This window comes from Erinaceus europaeus, chromosome 21 (genome assembly GCF_950295315.1).
Source record: "Erinaceus europaeus chromosome 21, mEriEur2.1, whole genome shotgun sequence".
Taxonomy (NCBI): domain Eukaryota; kingdom Metazoa; phylum Chordata; class Mammalia; order Eulipotyphla; family Erinaceidae; genus Erinaceus; species Erinaceus europaeus.
The window spans coordinates 2,529,775-2,549,469 of NC_080182.1; the positions used below are offsets into that span (position 1 = coordinate 2,529,775).

The 19,695-nt window shown below is 52.5% G+C and overlaps 2 protein-coding genes across 3 annotated transcripts in view; both read right to left on the reverse strand.

The window, feature by feature from the left end:
- Nucleotides 1–10,133, reverse strand: part of ZXDC (ZXD family zinc finger C) — a 48,033-nt gene extending 37,900 nt beyond the window's left edge. The window contains exons 1-5 of the mRNA XM_060180256.1: nt 9,611–10,133; nt 9,085–9,517; nt 5,379–5,531; nt 5,203–5,281; nt 2,646–2,776 (exon numbers count right to left, since the gene is read on the reverse strand). Coding sequence (XP_060036239.1) covers nt 2,646–2,776; nt 5,203–5,281; nt 5,379–5,531; nt 9,085–9,517; nt 9,611–10,123 — 1,309 coding nt within the window. The 5' untranslated portion in view covers nt 10,124–10,133. The remainder of the gene's footprint in view (nt 1–2,645; nt 2,777–5,202; nt 5,282–5,378; nt 5,532–9,084; nt 9,518–9,610) is intronic.
- Nucleotides 10,134–12,455: 2,322 nt separating this feature from the next.
- UROC1 (urocanate hydratase 1) overlaps nt 12,456–19,695 on the reverse strand; it is a 51,625-nt gene continuing 44,385 nt past the window's right edge. For both annotated transcript variants that reach the window (XM_060180258.1, XM_060180257.1), the window contains 3 exons: nt 18,718–18,799; nt 15,148–15,247; nt 12,456–13,353 (listed from right to left, as the gene is read on the reverse strand). In XM_060180258.1, coding sequence (XP_060036241.1) covers nt 13,213–13,353; nt 15,148–15,247; nt 18,718–18,799 — 323 coding nt within the window. In that variant the 3' untranslated portion in view covers nt 12,456–13,212. The remainder of the gene's footprint in view (nt 13,354–15,147; nt 15,248–18,717; nt 18,800–19,695) is intronic.

The window sequence follows — 19,695 nt, forward strand, 5'->3', positions numbered from 1 at the left end:
TCAGGATAGTCAGACAGAAGGGCCCGGGGCCAGGCCCAGAGGAGGGCCTCGCAAGAATGGTGCTGGCTGCCTCTATAGTCCTGAACTTTACTTCACTTTCAAGCAAGGCTTCACATCTGTTGCCAAGTTCATGACAGGACACCGCGGACATGTGCCTCTGGTCTCTGCCCCAAGTGCAGTCTGCCCCAGAGTATGTGGGAGTCCCCTGTACCTATCAGGCCCCCACTCCCTGTCCGCCAGCTGAACAGCACCAGCATGAGTTTCACCGCCTGAGTACAAGTTTAATCCAACTGTTTTTCCCAAGGTAGGAGTCACCCGTCATAGGGACATCTGCCATACTCTGGCCAGCAGCAACTGTCCTTTTAAAAAAAATGACTTGCTGTGGTCCTGGAGGTGGCACAGTGAATGAAGTATTGGACTTTAAAGCCTGAGGTCCTGAGTTCAATCCCCGACAGCACATGTACCAGAGTGATTGTCTGGTTCTTTCTCTCTCTCTTCCTATCCTTCTCATTGATAAATAAAATAAAATAAAGAAATTTAGCGGCAGAACACATTTTTAAAAAACTACTTGCTAATTCCACTGGGAACAACACATATTTCGCCTTAACATGTATTTCCTTGGATGAGTAGTAGTGTGAGCATTCTTCTAGAAAGTTAATGGCTGTCTTCTTCTGATTACAAGTTTTACCTAGATTTCTGTTGGTTCTCTACGAATCAGAGCCCTGCGTAAACAGCACCTTATATTTAAGCCAAGTTACCCTACTAAGGGGGGGGGGGGAGTTACCTGTCACTAGAAAATTTGCCTCCAAATCTCCAACTCCAAGAAGAACTTCAAAGACTGATGTCATACTTACCTGATGACCACAAAACTAGCTACCAACCAAGATCACCTGATACACTCCCATCACAAACACCATCCCAACTCCCGCCCAGCCTCCCTCAGCACCTCCAAAGGAGAGGCCCTAGTCTCTCCTCCTGTGACTACAGAAGAAGGTGGTGGCTCTTTAACTTCTAGTTACGGAACATTTCAATTATCTACATAAGCATAGAAAATCTACTTCAACCACCCAGAACCCAGACTCAGATTATAAACTCTCAGCCCAAGGAAAGCAGGGCTCTGGGGCCCTACCACAAGCCCCACCCTCTAGTTCCTGGAGAAGAGCACCATCATCGAAGAAGAGCACATCATGCAGCTCAAGCTGCACAGTGAGAGAGACAGAACCTGGGGCAGGGATCCAGTCTGACTCCAGAACTGGCTTTAATTACTACACTGCACTGCCTTGTTTCAATTCACACCGTGCCCTGAGAATGCAGCCACTGCCACAGCCTCACTGACTAAGGCCTACTGCCTTCTTCCCTCCTCCCCTATTACTCACCAAGCCTGAGACTTCTACGCATCTAAACCTGGAAAGCAGCACCTCCAAACTGGACTCCTTCTCCAACCACCCTTCCAGTGTCCCTGTCTCAACTCATTTCAAACACTTCTCCCACAAGCTCAAGTGGATCCTTCACCAAGCACTATGAATTCTAACTCTTCTCTTTCGCCTGCACCTTCTCTGCCATCCCACTACCAAGCCAGGCACCATCCTGTCCCACCAGGAAATGAGACAAAACCAAAACTCAAGTGTGGCCCTGTGGCTAGGAAGGTGGCTCCACAGGTAGAGCATGTTCTGAATACATGAGGCCCCAGGTTCAATCTCTACCACAGCATGTGATAGAGCAGCACTGTGTTATGTTATCTGTTCATCTCTATCAGAAAAATAAATTATTTCTTAAAAAAAAAAAAAAAAACACAAACAAACCCCTGTCACTCCCTGAGCCCCCAGCCTGGTGCTCCTGTTCCTCTAGACTTCTCGTGCTGGTTTTCCTGCCTCTGCCTCCCAGACCATCTGCAGCTGCCAGGAGATCAGGCCTTTGCATGCCAAATGACCTACGGGTAGTGTGGGTGAACTCCTTTGTTCCCTACAGCACCCTGGCAACGTTACCTGTTCATTTCTCACATCCCAAGTGAAGCTGTAAAGGAATTGTGTCTTTTTATTACATCCTTAGAACTGATCTCAGCTTCAAAGGGATAAACGCCCAGGAATCAGAAAAGAAAAGTGAGGCCCAAAGAGGCTTGCCCAACTGAGGGAGGGGTAGAGGCAGGATTCAAATTCCTAACCATCTGCTGACCCGGCTCTGACTGCCCCAGAGAATCTGCAGCACTAGAGCAGGCCTAGCATAAACAAGCCACATAACAGACCCTGGGAAAATGAAGTGAGCCTTTGGTGTGTTCAAGAGGCAAAAGACCTCCGGGGTACTCTTACTTAAAAGTCAGCCTATCTGTGAGTGCTGTTTAATTGTCGCGCAAGTGGCTGCTCATTTACTGAGTATGTGACTCACACCAAATGCCAAATCACAAGTTTTCTCATGTCATTTCAGTCTTCACAACCACCAAATTAAACAGATAGCTAAATGTAGTCCCAAGCAGAGGAGTGCAGTGAGGTCATGCGTTAAACTGGGTCTCTTCCTCCTGACAGACCACTTCTGAGACAAAGTTATTCATCACAAGCCGTCAGTCACAGGCTGCATTTTACACAACTAAGCCACACATCAATATGGACGTGGTACTAGCTTTTGGGTCAAAGTGATACACCAAGACCCACCTTCCACAGGACATGCAAATGGCTTTGTGCCCAGGTGGGTTATGCTGTGGCCTTTCAGATGCTCTGCTCTCGTGAATGACTTCCCACAGCCTTCCACGGGGCAGGTGAACCTCCGGTCATCATCATGCTTCCTGTCAGAATAGAAAACCAAGAGGAGGGGATGGTGGTCACTCACACAACCCAGAGGCACCAGGTCTCAGAGATAATTCTTCATGTAAGATGCTACAAAATAAGCCCTACTACAAATGTGTCATGTTTTTTTTTTAAATGATCAGTACATTTCAGGAAATATTAATTCTCCTCTAGATGAAGTGGGCAGGTTTCTAATTCTGTAATCAGAAGTCTACTTTAATGACTAGGTCAGTCCCAGAATCAGACACACAGCAATTAGTGCTGCTTCACTCTAGCAAGAGCTAAGTCCCAAATGTATTAACTGCTGCTTCCAGTATTTAGAAAAATCCCAATAATCAGCAAGCTTTTCAAACTAAAGGACAGTGAGAAGTGCAAAACAAACAAGAAAACCCTCTCAGGCCCAACATATGAGCATGAACACTGTACTTTTCTTTTTTTTTTTTTAAATATTTATTTTATTTATATATTCCCTTTTGTTGCCCTTGTTGTTGTTTTATTGTTGTAGTTATTATTGTTGTTGCAGTTGTTGGATAGGACAGAGAGAAATGGAGAGGGGAGGGGAAGACAGAGAGGAGGAGAAAAAGATAGACACCTGCAGACCTGCTTCACCGCCTGTGAAGCGACTCCCCTGCAGGTAGGGAGCGGGGGTTCGAACCGGGATCCTTATGCCGGTCCTTGTGCTTTGCGCCACCTGCGCTTAAGCCGCTGTGCTACAGCCCGACTCCCGAACACTGTACTTTTCTAAGTCACGTTTTCACATTAAACCTCTAAAAACCCAGCAGCCCCCCTTAACCTACCCTACTTAACCCCGAGGCCCATCGCCAATGTGGAGCATAAGAACGTCAGAATCAGCATTGTGGTGAAGAGTAAACAAGACGAACATACTTATCAAGAGCTAAGCCTATGGCTATCAGTACACAACGGAAAGCTTGTGGAGGAAACCCTCCTCACAGAATGAACGCATTCTCCATTGTCACTTTTGTTAAACCTCAAACAGGCACACACATGGGTCCTGAGGTAGCTCTGCAGGTAGAACATACACCTTGCCCTGTGTGGGTCAGTTCAGGCCTCAGCACCACACAGGAGCACCATGGACAGCACCAAGGACACTACATGGACGGGAGAAGCAGCGCTGTTGTGGGTTGGTCTCTCTGTCTGTTTTTGCTTGTTCTGAGGAGCTATCTCAAGCGTGAGTGACTCTACCACACTCTGGCTGAGTTTTCATTCAGACAGATGGAAGGGAAGAGAAAGGTTGCAATGCTGGAGCATCCCCCTTCTTCTTCTAGCGTTTGCCCATCTTCCGTAGCCTGTCAACAGCGTCAGGTTGAGCCTGATGTCAAGTTTCGAGACCTCCTTTGAATCTGGAGAGGTGGCAGTCGTTGACTATGTGGGTCATAGTCTGTCTGGAGCCGCAGGGGCAGTTCGGGTCGTCTCTGGCTCCCCAGCGATGGAACATAGCGGCGCACCGGCCATGGCCTGTTCGATAGCGACTGAGGAGGGCCCGATCATAACGTGCTAGGTCAAAGCCGGGTTGACGCTCGCAGGGGTCTGTGATGAGGTGTTTGTTCTTGACCTCAGCTGACTGCCAGCTCTGTTTCCAAGAGTCTGGAACAGAGAAGTTCAGTGTAGGCGTAGGGGACCGGATTGGGTGACGAGACGTCAAGCGTTGGACAGGGTGGGCGAAGATATCCGCGTATATTGGCAGGTCCGGTCGAGCGTAGACGTGGGAAATGAACTTAGATGATGCCGCATCCCGACGAATATCTGGCGGGGCGATGTTGCTAAGAACTGGCAGCCATGGAACCGGGGTGGTATGGATGGTTCCAGAAATGATCCTCATGGAGGAATATAATTTGGAATCGACCAAGTGGACATGGGGGCTACGGAACCATACTGGGGCACAGTATTCTGCAGTGGAATAGCATAATGCCAGAGATGATGATCGTAGTGTGGAAGCACTCGCGCCCCATGAGGAGCTGGCCAGTCTTGCAATGATGCATCCCCCCATGCCATGGCACTCCCATGTGGTGTCAGGGCTCAAACCTGGGCCACACAAAGAACAGGGCATTTGTCCTACCCAGTGAGCTATCTCTCACCTCTGGAGCAGTGCTTTGGCGTCTCCCCCTTGCTCCCAGCTCTCTTTCTTCCTCTCAAGATATAGAACTTTTAAAATTTGGGTCAGGGAAGTCACTCAGAAGTATTCTACATGCACAAGGCCGTCAGTTTGCCCCCTGGTGCCACAATTAAAAACATACACATTAAAAATGTCTTTAGATGGCCAGACGGAGTGATTCTTCCCACACTTTCATGAATTTTTCACGTTATTGACACTGAGCTCCTTATACTGTTTCATCCACAAGCTTCTGTTACAACAAACTTTCCATTCATTTTTGAAGCATCATACATACCACAATGTGACAATTACCTTTTGTGCCTTAGGAGTTTGGACATGCTCGTGAAGGTCCAGCCACAGCTGTCAGAGTCACAGATGAAAGGCCTTTCTCCTGAGGAAAGGAAAAGACCACAGCACATATTTAGAGATCCAACAGGTACAACAAAGACTCACCTTGGGTGCACATGACATGCAGTTCTCACTCTTACCTGTATGACTTCTCAGGTGGATCTTCAGGCGACAGGCTTTGTCATATTGTTTGCTGCACCCAGGAAAGGAGCATGAAAAGAGTTCTTGTTCCCTGAAGTGGGCTCGGTTATGGGAGAACAGAGCACTCACTGTGATGAATGTCTTCTCGCAGCCTGACAGAGAAAATTTACAGGCTATGTTCACTGGTGTGACCCAAAAAAAAAAATACAACACACCTCACCTAGTTATTGCCCCCAGGACAGTGTGGGCACTGAAGCAGACAAGGAAGGAAGAAAACAAATTGGAAGCCCCCCTAGAAAGTAAGGACCACTGCCACTGCCACTGCCAGCTGGGGGGTGGGGGAGGCCCGGAGAGGGGTAAGGACAGCCAGAAGGCACGTGTAGGCCAGATGTGTCATTGTGACATTGAAAGAAAGTCTTCCAATCACAGCTAACCTACCTGCCAGGTTTATAGCACAGATAGATCCGGCACAGGTTTCTGTACGGCCCAGGACCAGAACATCAGCGCTGACCACACAAGACCCAAAGAACCCAACGAGGGAAATTAAATCAGCAAGTCCTCAGTTAACTGTAACTTGGGAACTGCAACTTTAAGTGATGACACATAATGAAACCAACTGACTATAGGCTAATTGATAAGAACAAGACTTCAGTTTTTGATGACAAAACACCAGCCAAGATTCACAACACTTGTAAGTCAATCATTTCCAGCCACTCAGCTCATTCCTTTTTTCAGTGCAGGGTCCCAGATAGCCATAGGCCATCCTGGCAGCTCAGGAACAGGTGGGGACCTCCTTCCATCACAGGGCACATCACACACTCAGACGAGTGCAACTCAGACGCACCAATGAACCTCTCTCTGCACAGGTCCAGAGACATGGGGAGAAAGCACAGACTCCACAGTGACTCCAGCTGGGAATCAATTTATTCTCATCAATATTACAATGAGACGCCCTCATTCAAGAGTCTCTTGTCCTAGTAGTAGGTGAGATTTTCTCTGGTCAGTCTAAACTTGGGAGAGTCACAAAGCACTGTAACACCTGAGACTTTTCCTCCCCTGAACATGATGGTCCATCCACACTTTAAAAAGAGCTTCTGCAAATGGTGGCCCCAACTTGCCATCTAGCTTTTCTTTCCTTGAGGCACCCTGTTCTGTCAAAGGAGCTAGCTGGCATCATCTTCACTCACACAGCCTTTCCCAGCACCTCCATCATCAGACCCCCAATGAGTCACCAAACAATTCCCTGACTTCCCACATTAACAGTTCTCCTTGAATTAAAAACACTCACCATTCAAATAGGGTCCAAAGCATCCTGATGCAAGAAGCTCACCAGGCATCTTTGCTGCAGCTCTTCTCAGGGCCTTTACCACTCTACTGCCACCCTACTACGTGCCTGAAGACCACCAGACAGATAGACACACGCGGCACAGCACTATCTGGGAGGACTAGTACCAGCCCAGAGAAGCCCTAGCAACACTTAACCAGGAAATGCCACCTGCTTCAAAGCCCTGAAGCACTAGTGCAGCCCACTCCCGTCCCCTCCCTTTGATCTGGTCACCTGAAAGCACCAAACCTCTCTGGGCAGGCAGGACCAGCTGGCCCCAATCAACAGCCAAGCCCTCAGGTTCTGCCTCTGTCATTTTTCTGTTTGATGTCTCCTTACCGTCACTGCCACGACCTGGGTTAGTCCTCAAGAGACCTCACATCTGGACCACTGAATGCTGCTTCCCCGGCCCCACTACCCCACTGACCTAAAACACTGACCATCCAACTGAAACCCTCAGAGGGGCCTCAAGCCCCACAACAAGATGGAGCCCCGATAACCTCACATCGTACTTACGTGACACTACATTGTTATGATCAGAATGCGTGTTTGCCTAGGCATCGGTCTTTAAGTCACATTCAGATGCCCAGAGGTGTGACTGGAAAAGGGAGAGCCCTGCCCTCCATGAAGAGGGACGCACAGGACAGCCCATGGGCACACAGGAAGACACGATCAGAACCTCTCAACTTTGTTGCTCTTCACTCTTTTAAAACCCCTGCATGTGAGCACATCACAGTGTACACGCTGGGAGTGCAGTGCCAGCTACCGCTCGTGTCCACACGCACTATGGGCACACAGAGGCTGGTGGACGCTCAAGTTTGTTTTTGTTTCAGTGGAAGAGGCATGGAAGGTGCCCACCTCTACCTGCATCTCCCTGCCCCCTCAGGCACCCTCCCGACCTCATCGCCATACTGAAGGTGGGAAGTCCACCTTCCCACCCATGGCCCACACACGACCTTAAGTCACCCGGTGCCACTTCCTTCCCAGACAGGCAGAGTGCACATACCAGTGGGGCACAGCCCCTTCCAAAACACCTAAACTAGGCAAGGGTAGCAGCATAATGGTTCTGCAAAGGCTCCCAAGTCCCAGGTTCAATCTCCCGCACTACCATAAGTCAGAGCTCTGATAATAACAACAATAATAATATGCCCGAGGCTCCTAAACACCTAAACCTGTAGACACTGGCAAAGACTTCACTGACCTGCAATCACAGAGGAGACAGAACCCTGGCTCCATCCAGTTTATCCAGCCTATGGGGCCTCGGTCTCTTCCATTTGTAAAGTGGGTCACTTGAAGACTTGACTGGGAACTATGTGGAATTGTACCCTCTTCTCCTATGGCCTTGTCGGAGTTCCCACTTTATAAGTAAAAGTTACACACACACACACACACACACACACACACACACACAGACTTGACTGGGAACTGTGTGGAATTGTACCCCTCTTCTCCTATGGTCTTGTCAGGAGTTCCCATTTTATAAGTAAAAGTTACACACACACACACACACACACACACACACACAGACTTGACTGGGGGGTAGAGCTCAGCACTGCAGCACAGGACTTGCACCCCTGGAGTCCCCAGGTTCCATACCTGGCACCGCCATAGGCCAGAGCTGAGAGATGCTCTGGTCTCTCTCACACCGAAATAAAGACATAAAGACGTCAAGTCGCTTCTCCTCGTAAGTATACAAGGCAGAGAAACTGACGTGCCAAACAGCCCTAACTCTCTCCGGGACACTTCAAACACGCACCTCAATCAACCTGTGTCACCAGAGTCCCCCCGGGGGCGTAGGTGAAGGAAAGGAAAGCCTGACTCGCCACACAAGCTGCTTTATCTCCTTCATGAACCAGCTGAGGGAGAGAGAGAGGAGAGGGCTATGGAGAGAGATGTCTGTGCATGAACCAGCTGAGGGAGAGGAGAGGGCTATGGAGAGAGATGTCTGTGATGTGCTCCGTGGAGGGGGCAGCTGGCATTTCCTCAGAGGGCGAACCGAGGCAACTGGAAACGTCTAGAAAACACCCCCGCGCGCACACGCCCACTCGCCCGCTCTCGCGCGCCCTTCCCGCCGCACCGCTCTCACCACAGCGCTCTCACCGCACCGCATCGCTCTCACCACAGCGCTCTCACCACAGCGCTCTCACCGCACCGCATCGCTCTCACCACAGCGCTCTCACCGCACCGCATCGCTCTCACCGCACCGCTCTCACCACAGCGTTCTCACCGCACCGCATCGCTCTCACCACAGCGCTCTCACCACAGCGCTCTCACCGCACCGCATCGCTCTCACCACAGCGCTCGCACCGCATCGCTCTCACCACAGCGCTCTCACCGCCCGCCCCGCCCCGCCCCGCCGCGGGCTCCGGCCCCGCGCTCACCCGGGAAGTCGCACTTGTAGGGCCGCTCGGGCTGGAAGTGGCCGCGCTGGTGGGAGCCGAGCCTGGCGGCGGAGGGGAAGCGCCGGGCGCACAGCTCGCACTGGAACTGGCCGCGCTGCTCGTGGGCCCTGGCGTGCGCCCTCAGGTTGTACACGGTGCTGAACTTCTTGCCGCAGCCGCTCACCGGGCAGCCGAAGGGCCGCAGCTTGTCGTGCGAGCGCAGGTGCCGCTTCAGCCGGTAGGCGGTGGCGAAGGCCCAGCCGCAGCCGTCCAGCGCGCACTTGAAGGGCCGCCGGCCCGCGCCGCCGCCGCCGTGCGCCAGCAGGTGCGCCCTGAGCTGCCGCTTCCTGGCGAAGGCCTGGCCGCACTGCGGCTCGGGGCAGCGGTGGGCGGGCGCGGCGGGCGCGGCGGGCCCCGGGGCTCCGCGCACAGCCTCCCCCGGGCGCCCGGCCCCCTCGCCCGGCGCGGCGGCGGCGGCGGCGGCGGCGGCGGCGGCGGCGGCGGCGGCGGCGGCGGCGGCGGAGGCGGAGGCGGTAGCGGCCGCGGCGGAGGCGGTGGCGGGCGGGCCCCGGGGCGGCGGCGGGGCGGGCGGCGCGGCCGCCAGCGTGAAGACGCCTCGGTCGAAGCGCACCAGCAGCTTCTGGCCGTCGAGGGTCACGGCCGCTCCGGGCTGAGGGGCGGCGGCTGCGCCGACGGGGGCGACCCGGGGGCGGCCCGAGGGGCCCGAGGGCCCGGGCTCCGCCTCCCCCTCCCGCCGCGGCTCCGGGGCTCCGGCTGCGGCGCCGCCCGGCACTTCCAGCAGCACCACGAAAGCGTCGCCGCCGGCCTCGGGGGGCGGGGGGCTCGGCCCGGGGCCCGCCGCCGCCCCCGCCTCCGCCCCCGGCCCTCCGCGCCCGCCATCTTCCCGCTCCCGCAGCAGCAGCAGGCGGCGGCGCGCGGGGCTCGGCGGAGAGTCGGGGCCTCGGCGGGGCCGCCCCGCGCCGCCATGATGGGCCCCGCGCGGGGTCGCTGCCGCAGCCGGCAGCGCCGGGGAGTCCATGTCGAGCTCGGCCGCGGGACCGGCCGCCGCCTCCCGGAAAGCGCAGTCCGCCCCGCCCCGCCCGCCCGCCGGCCCGGAGACCGCCCGCGAGGGTCGGCGCCAACACCCGGACTGGGCGCGCGCGGCCTGGAGTCCGGGCGAACTGCGCGTGCGCACGAGTCGCGGGGACCCGGGCGCGCGAGGCCTGCTGGTCTAGTGACGTCAGAGATGCTGCCGCGAGCCTCCAGAGTCTCCGGCCGGGGAACCGCCCACCTCCGGTCTCGCGATCTGATCTCGCGATGCTTGGTGGGACGCCCTTATATAGAGGCGGGGGCGCCCCGCGGGCGTCGTTCTGCCTTTGCTCCGGGCTGGGCGCTCTGGCGGCGGCGCGGCGAAGGTTCCCACCCTGGTCCCGCAGGGCCTCCAGGCCGGCATTTTCCCGGTAGCAGCTGGCCGGCCTGGGCTCCACGTCCTGCCCCGGCTCGGCGGGCGTTGTCTCCGGCTGCATTTTGCTGCCGGGCTTCCCAGCGCCTCCGCCGCGACCGCGCCCCGCGTGCGCCCGCACCCGCACCGGCACCCGCAGACCAGGCCGCAGCCTACGCGCCTGGACCCCACACCTCCGCATCGTTAGCGAACAGCCGACTCCCTTGCCGGTGCTCGACTGAGAAGCGCCGCTCCCTCCACTCTGGCCATCGAAAATACAAACGGGGTTATCCCCGGCCTCCTCGGGGTCCAGTTCCCCTCCTCCTAACCTCACGCTGCACACCCTGCGCCCCATACTTCCCCCAGGCCTTCCCAACCAGCCAAGCTGCTCCCAGCCTCAGAAACGGCCCATCCTATGCCCTCTCCAGGCACGCCTCTATGTACTGGCTATGGAGGCGGTTCTTGAAATTATGTACAAACCGGGTGGGTGGGATGGGTCACAGTGTTTTGGTGGTGGGAATGGTGTTTATGTACATACCCATTAAATTGTAGTCATATAAATCACTACTTAATATGAGGGGGGAAAACTGACTATGTCTAACAAAGGGACTTTTCAAAGCTAACCCAATTACCAAACAATGTGACGATAACAGTCGCTATCCACTGTCTTCTCGAACCCTAAGACAGCAGGAACCTCACATTCCCACTACAGAGCCTAAACTTCCCCCAGTCCTGGGACCTTAGGATAGGGCCCACTTTCCCGCATGCCTCTCCCAATCCATATCAAATAGTATTGCATCCGCCGATCACAACCTAACCAACACAATTGCCACCTCAACATGCTTCACTTCAGACTGTCCAGAGACTTCAGGTGTGGAATGACAACCCTTCAGCTTCATCACCCGGGTGAGACCTTTCCTTTCATAGTACACTCTAATTTCATCTCAGGTGGTTCACTTTCTAAAAAAGTCCTAAAACCTAGATATACACCAGTTTCTGTGAGAGAGATAGAGCATATGTTCACACATATCCATAAACTAGGGCAAAATATATGCCTGAAAGCAGAAGTGCACTAGAGTTTGCAGTGAATATCCCCCTAACACTTCCTCTCCACTATTCCAACCTTTGGGTCCATGATTGCTCAACAATTTGTTTGGCTTCGCATGTTAACTCTCTTTTCAGCCACCAGGTTCCAGATGCCACCAGGATGCTGGCCAGGCTTCCCTGGACTGAAGACCCCACCAATGTGTCCTGGAGCTCTGCTTCCCCAGAGACCCACCCTACTAGGGAAAGAGAGAGGCAGACTGGGAGTATGGACCGACCAGTCAACGCCCATGTTCAGTGGGGAAGCAATTAGAGAAGCCAGACCTTCCACCTTCTGCAACCCTCAATGACCCTGGGTCCATACTCCCAGAGGGAGAATGGGAAAGCTATTGGGGAGGGGGTGGGATATGGAGACTGGGTGGCGGGAATTGAGTGGAGTTGTTCTCCCCCCATCCTATGATTTTGTTAATGTCTCCTTTCTTAAATAAATAAATAAATATGTACAAACCAAAATGCTGGTGTTTTGTATAGATCACAAGTGTGACATTCCTTAATTCTTTGTTACTTGTCATTATTATTTAAAGAACCAAGTCTGTGTTGCATGAAAACGTAATGACATTTTTCTCTTAGTTTAAATAAACTCCAAGATAAATGGAAAAAAGAAAGAAAGAAAGAAATTGCCTGTCTGTTCTCTGATTCCTCTGGAAAGGATGGCCTTCCGATCCAAAGTACACCCTCACCCAGCCCTTATTATTCTCTTCTTACACGTATCCCCCACCCCCCCGCCATGCATTTTACTTGTCCTTTTCCCTGATGATTCCTTGTCTCCCCTCAAGAATGTAGACTCCTTCAGGTCAGGAACTACTGAAAACAGCCACTGTCACTGTTATTGGGCAGATGAATGTTTTTTATTGAAAGTGCTCTTAAAGTACATCAATAATACTGGAAAGAGCCATCTGTGTGTGTATAGATGTACATATGTGTTTCTGGCAAAAAAAAAAAAAACCTGTTCTAAGACCCTTCAGTGGAGGAAAGAATAGTCTATTCAACAAATAGTACTCCAGCAATTAGATATCCACCTGAACAAGAATGAGTCTGGAGCCCTCTCACCAGACACAAGAAGGGACTCAAAACAGGGTCAAAGATCTGAGTGGAAGAGCTGAAACCGTAAAACGATCAGAACACGACATAGGTGCAAATCTGTGTGGCCTTGGATCAGACTGGGTTCTTAGCTATGAAATCAAAAGTACAAGCAATGAAAAAAAAAAGTAGAGCTTCATCATAATTATTCTCAGATCAGAGGACACTGCCAGCATGATAGCGGCTGATGCTCAGCTCTGCCAGTTCAGGCCCATGCAGAGCACCAAAGCTCCTGTAGTTTCCTTCTGGGCAATTCAGCATGAACAGGATTTCTCCAAGATTCCCAGCAGAGCAGCACGGTCACAGACAATTGACCCATTCTCTCTGGGTCTTAACCAGCTCGTCTGTAAATCCGTGACAGTAGCAGCACCCCCTCCAGGGTGCTGTGAGAGCCAAATGAGGATGTGTGTGCACAGTGGCGGGTGCTGTGTGACAGTGAGAGTGAAGGCAGGGACAGAAGAGGAAGAAGGAGTCGAGGGGACCTCCAGGACTGGCTTCAGGGTTTAGGACCGAAGGGCCTGCTGGAGCACACTCTCATCTGCCACCTCCTGTGGGAGGGTCACCACCAAGCCCTTGTTCTCCTGCATTGTCTGCCGGATGATCTCGTAGGCCTTAGGGTTCCCAGACCAACAGCGCCGGGCTACCTGTGGACACCAATGTCCCTGGGTTTCCACAGGGCTTTCTGGACACATGGTGGCTGCTTCCAGTCGCCCCTACACACACACACACACACACACACACACACACACACACACACACGCTTCTAAAACTCTCTTACTCAACAGGTTTACCCACCATCCACCATCCAACCTGACACCAGCCACAAGCCTTCCTTCTACACAGTCTCCCTCAGCTCCATGCCACCAACAACACCAAGCCATTAGGAGGCATTCCAGAAACCCCCTCGTTTCCATCCACACAGAGTCTACAATCACCTCAGTCAGGTCTTCACATATTCTTTCCAGAGGACGGGAGACAGCTTAGCTGGTAAAGAGCTCAGACTTACAGTGCCTGGGCCCTGAGCTGGGAAGCCCAGCACCACACGGGAGCATCGTAATCAACACTACAGGCATTCCGTGGGTGATGAAGCAGTGCTGTGGTGTATCTCCCTCTCTCCCCATCCTCTCTCTCAAAGAAAAATTAAGAATACAAAGTAGGGCTGGGGGGACCAAGTGGTGGTACACCTGGGTAATCACATACATTACAGTGCATTAGGACCCAGGTTCAAGCCCCAGCTCCCCACCTGTGGGGGGAAGCATCATGAGGGGTGAAGTAGGGCTGCAGGTGTCTTTCTCTCTCCCTTTCTATCTCCCCTCCCTTCCTGATTTCTCTCTGTATCCAATAATAAATACATAAATAAAAATTTAATAAAGAAAAAAGTAGGGCGGGGAAGACTGCTGAGTGGTGTCATACATACATGAGGTCCCAGGTTCATTCCTTGGCACCTTGACTCAAAGAATAATTTTTTTCCAGTGCCCTTTCTTCTCTCCGCCTGGCCCAGCCAACATAGGGCCTCTCCTGAATGATGGCCGCAACACACACACACACACACACACACACGCACACGCACGCACACGCACACACGCACGCGCGCGCACACACTCACACACACACACACACACACACACGGCCCTCCTGCCTCCTCCAGCATTCTTGCCAATCCAATCCCCACCCCTCCACCACCTCCCCATACCCATCCCCCCCAATCCAACCCTCCCTACTTCAGTACCCTCAGAAGAATACCCCCATCTGCTAGGGCCTTCTGGTCAGTCACCCCTCCACTCTCATGTTCATCCTCTGGGGAGAGGGGTAGCCTCTCAGCCACCCAATGTTAAATGACACCCTGGCTTCAGCTCCCCCATTTCCCTCACATTCCCTTTCCCAGTCCGCCTGAATTCTGCTTCCTGTTTCTCCCCCTCCTCGGCTGCCTGTGGCATGATCATTCAAGGGTGCGGGTGGTGAACCAAACCATACACAGACACACCAAGAGAGACACCACTGCAGAAGGTGCGTTAGGGAGCAGGGAGTAGCATGGTGGCAGCAGCACACAGGACTTGCAAGAAAGAGGGCCCAGGTTCAGTCCCTGACACCGCCAACAGCCAGAGCTGAGTGACACTGTCTGGCTGACCCACCTTCAGAACTGGTAGACGGACATGCTGTAAAAGAGGTCCTTCTGCATGAGCAGTGGGGGTGCTTTTGCTGGCAGGGGTAGGTTGGAACTATTGAGGGCAGGGGAAGCCCTCCTATGTGGGCACAGACCAGACTGGAGGGTAAGGCTAGAGACAGGGAAACACAAAGAGAAAGGAATAAGAGAGATAGGCATAAGCAGAATACCAGGAGGCTCTATTTCTGGGGGTGGAGGGGCAAAGAGCTCTCTCTCTCGGGTCTGTATTTTGGAGGGAGAGGAGTGGTGAGCAGTGGGGGCAGGAGGTACTTACTCCATTGGAAACATCCCAGCTGAGCATCATCTTGGCCTTCTGCTCAGCCTCCTGGGTCCCATCCAGCACCAGGCCAAACCCCCCGTTTATCACCTCACCCCTGCAAGAGGTGAAGTTCAGCCCGTCACTCCCAGGTCCTGGCCCTGAGCTGAGCAACTATAAGTTGGGTCTCCTGTAGGGGAAGCATTCCTTTGAAGGGAGAGCAGTGTGGACACCCTGCAGCCTAGAACCCAAGCCTTTTCTTTTCTTTTCTTCTTTCTTCCTTTTCTCTCTCTCTCTTTTTTCTTTTACCAGAGCACTGCTTATGGTGGTGAAGGGATTGAACCTGGGACATGGAGCTTCAGGCATGAGAGTCGCTTTGTATAACCATTATGCTATAACCTGCCCCCTCCCCCCAGTCTCTTCTAACTGAGGGTAATCAGCAGTTTCCTATGGCTCTGGGCGTCCAGCCCCACCCTACTTTCAGGGCCCCTCTTTGCCACCTCCCTCTGGAAGCAAGCAGCCAAGTGTCAACCATGTGACCTGGCCTCCTCCTTGGTGGCTCCGAGTGCATGCTGTGAGAGTTCCCTGCCTGGGGAGTCTCTTGCTCTGCTTCCAGATCCCCTTCCCTTTCTGATCCCTTCTTGGCATTCGCTTTAGGTAAACAGGGGTCCTGGTGACTTGATTTGAACTCCAGGTCCATATGCTTTCAGCACTTCTGGTGTGTGTGTGTGTGTGTGTGTTGATGACAACAATAACAATAATAGTACAGCTCAGGGGCTGCTCTGCACTTGCCCTTTGATGTCCTGCCTGCAGTGACGTGGATCCGGGTTACAACAGACCTTGGTCCAGACCCAGGTTCCATTACAGCTCTGTGGTCTCGGGCAAGTTATCCAACCTCCTCCAACACCCCATTTCCAGTACTGACTTAGCAAACGCAGCCCCCAGAATGCCAGGGACCCAAGAAACAGGCGCGTGCCTCTGTCCTGGTTTTCCCCGGCCTGTGTATCAGAAAGGATACACACTCTGGCCACATTTCCCATTAGCTGGAGCCACCTGACCTGGCCACAGCTTGGAATTCTGGCCTTCAAGGTCACATACCCAGATCAAGCCCGTCAGAATGTTCTGGAAGCTGGCATGCTGCCAGTGCTGGCTCTGAAGGGACAGGCTTGATCCAGCCTAAAAGCGACTCAGAGGTCGAGAGCAGAGGTGACCTGGCCTGGGGCGCTGCTCTCCTCTCTGAAGCTGCAGCACCCCTGCTGCTCAGAGCTGCCAGAAGCAAGCAAGGACTCCCTAGGGAAGCTGCGCTAGCTGGGGTGGGTGCCGCTGGGCAAGCTTTCAGCACCTCCATTTCCTTGTCTGCACAGTCCATTTCCCTGCTACGATTAAGGAAAAGCATGGGTTCACGGACTTCCGTGAATGTTGGCCATATGGTCCCTGTGCGATAAATGTCAGTTACTCATAATCTCCTAACAGCTGCAGGTGTCGTGTTGTGATTTGTAGGGAGACAGCATTCTGGTCTTCATTCCTGTCTCTGGCACAGAGACTCTAAAACTCTGAGAATTTCCTGCAGTGATGGGAGTAATAAATGGGTCTTTTGTTATAAGGTGTGTGTGTGTGTGTGTGTGTGTGTGTGTGTGTGTGTGTGTGTGTGTGTAGAGGTTGCCTGGAGAACCAAGTATCCAAGTATGTGACTAAGGGGTGGGAAATTTCAGTTCCATCCACCACCACCCCCTCTTTAAGGGGAGAGGGACGGAGGTTGAATCTCTCACTAATAATCCATGATTTCATCAACTGGGCTCACGTAATGGTGGCTCTATGAGACATCCCCCCCCCAAAAAAAAGCACGGGGTCCAGAAAGATTTCAGGTTGGTGAACCCGACTGCTTCCACATGCCGTGATACTAGTCCACAAAGTGCATGAGCACAGAGGCTCCTTTGTGGGAGACTCTACCATGTATCTTTGTTCACGGAGTTCTGTGAGCCCCTCTAACAATTAATCCAGCCCCAGGAGGGGGCCTTGGGGCTAGGGGGATGCTTAGAGAAAGTCTCCTCTGGAAGAAAGCAATCCCTCTCCCTGCGGGTATCCTAGAAGAAGGTCCAAGATGTCTGCAACCTATACCAGCATCTTCCTTTCTACCTGACTGCTAAGGCCATAAAATGCAGATGGAGGGAGTCGGGTGGTAGTGCAGCAGGTTAAGTGCACATGGCGCAAAGCGCAAGGACCAGTGTAAGGATCCTGGTTCGAGCTCCTGGCTCCCCACCTACAGGAGAGTCACTTCACAAGTGGTGAAGCAGGTCTGCAGGTGTCTGTCTTTCTCTCCCCCTCTCTGTCTTCCCCTCTGTCTTCCCCCTTCTCTCTGTCCTATCCAACAACAATGACATCAATAACAATTAACAACTACAACAATAAAACAAGGGCAACAAAAGGGAATAAATAAATAAATATTTTTTAAAATGCAGATGGAGGCAGATATAGAGACCTGGAGACAATGGCTGAAGTAAATCTCCTCAGGAGGGCTGGGGAGATAGCATAAGGGTTATACAAAAAGACTTTCAAACCTGAAGCACCATAGAGCATCATCACCCTAAGGGTCCTGAATATCCCCAGAACCTACCGCACCATCTCTCTCTCTCTCTCTCTAGCACGCACGCACGCACGCACATATGTCTCTGAAGTGTTTATTTTCCTCTCTCCTCTACCCCTGCTTTATCTCAATAAATGCTCATCTCCCTGAAACACGGCTGTCCCTCTTCTGACTCCTCCATGTACGTGTTAGTTTAGAACCCTTCCAGCTTAAAGGGGACATTGTGCCTTTGTCCTGTTTGCTCCTGCTCCCCTTGCTACACTGGGAAGTTCTGATTCTGCGCATGTTGGTAGACACGCAGGCACCCACCTGGGCTTGTAGTGGACACCTGCAGAGGGGGCAGTTCTGTGGGACTGAGCCCTTCGCCTGCAGGACCTGATACCTTCTCTTTCTAGGAAGCAATTGTCAGAACTGAGTTCAATCACAAAGGTCATCCAGTTGATGCCTGAGAATTGGTGGTGGGCAAGACCCCCTCCTACACACACACACACACACACACACACACACACACACACACACACACATGCAGACATGTTGAAGAATTATAACATCTTCATGCTAAAACTGCAGCTGTCAGTTGGAAGGACAGTCTCCTAGGACCCCAATATCCCCAAGCCTGTCAGTGGTAGAGCCATGAGCCAGGAAGCAGGGCTCTTACCCAGCCTAATCCAGCTTTCCTGGGAACCTTGAGTGTTTTGAAAAGATCTGACCAGAATAGCACTTTGAAGACTCTTAAGAAAACATTTCTGAGAGCAATGTGAAACTGACATAAAAGGGACACTGTTTACAGTAGCACAGTAGGCCTTTGTTCCTGGGTGACACAAAAGGTAGAATGGCTTGAGCAAGGCACCCCCAGGGAATGCCCAGTGATCTACCCACCTGCATTCTAGTTCCCACAATGGACATGTCACAGCAGGCTCATTAGCAGTGAGGGGCCCAGGGACTTCTCCAGGCCTCCCTGGGAGCTAAAACCTATACCACCCGATTCTCCAGAACCTCCTTACCAGCCAACACCACCGCCATTGTGAAGAGAGACCCAGGTTGCACCACGAAAGGCATCGCCCACGAAGTTCTGCACAGCCATGTCTGCAGACACAGAGGCCACCGCTGGTCACTCCAGAGCAAAGTAGTCACTTCGCTGATATGGGTCTAGGTAACAGAGGGCCCCATGGGCCCCACCGGTTGAGCCAGCTCTAGCCTGAAGGACTGATAAAGAACTAGGGACAGAAGACTATAGAAACAGCAATTGCAGAAGAGGTTGACCAAATCTGGGCTACCTACTATTGTCCTTCCCGAGAGTTATGCTCTCCAGCATTGAATTCTGGACAAAGTGCTCCAGGAGCAGAAGAAACAGAGTTTCAAAGGGCTATGATAGCATTTTTTTTTTTTTTGCCTCCAGGGTTATTGCTGGGGCTCAGTGCCTGCACTATGAATCCACTGCTCCTGGAGGCCATTTGTCCCATTTTGTTGCCCTTGTTGTTACCCTTGTTGTTGTCATTATTATTGTTGTTGTCATTGCTATTGTTGTTGGATAGGACAGAGCAAAATCGAGAGAGGAGGGTAAGACAGAGAGGGAGCGAGAAAGATAGACACCTGCAGACCTGCTTCGCCACCCCTGCAGATAAGGAGCCAGGGGCTCAAAGAACCTTATGTCAGTCCTAGCACTTGGCACCGTGTCCTAGCACTTAACCTGCTGAGCTACTGCCCAACCCCCAAGTGGTAGCAATTCTAATGTTGAAAGCCACAGAGTCACTCCTACTTTTAAGATAGACAAAGGATGAGGACTATAAAGGTAAATGAATGGCTTTTCTTGACCCCAACATCTGAGGTCCCAGGACTCAGGGTTGGTCATCCTGTTCCCAGTACCTCAGACACTACTGCATCCTTTAAACCCCCCTGATTGATGAAATCAATCAACTGAATTTTTAAAATACACTTTTTAAAAATTGCCAGCAGGGTTATTGCTGAGGCTCAGTGCCTGC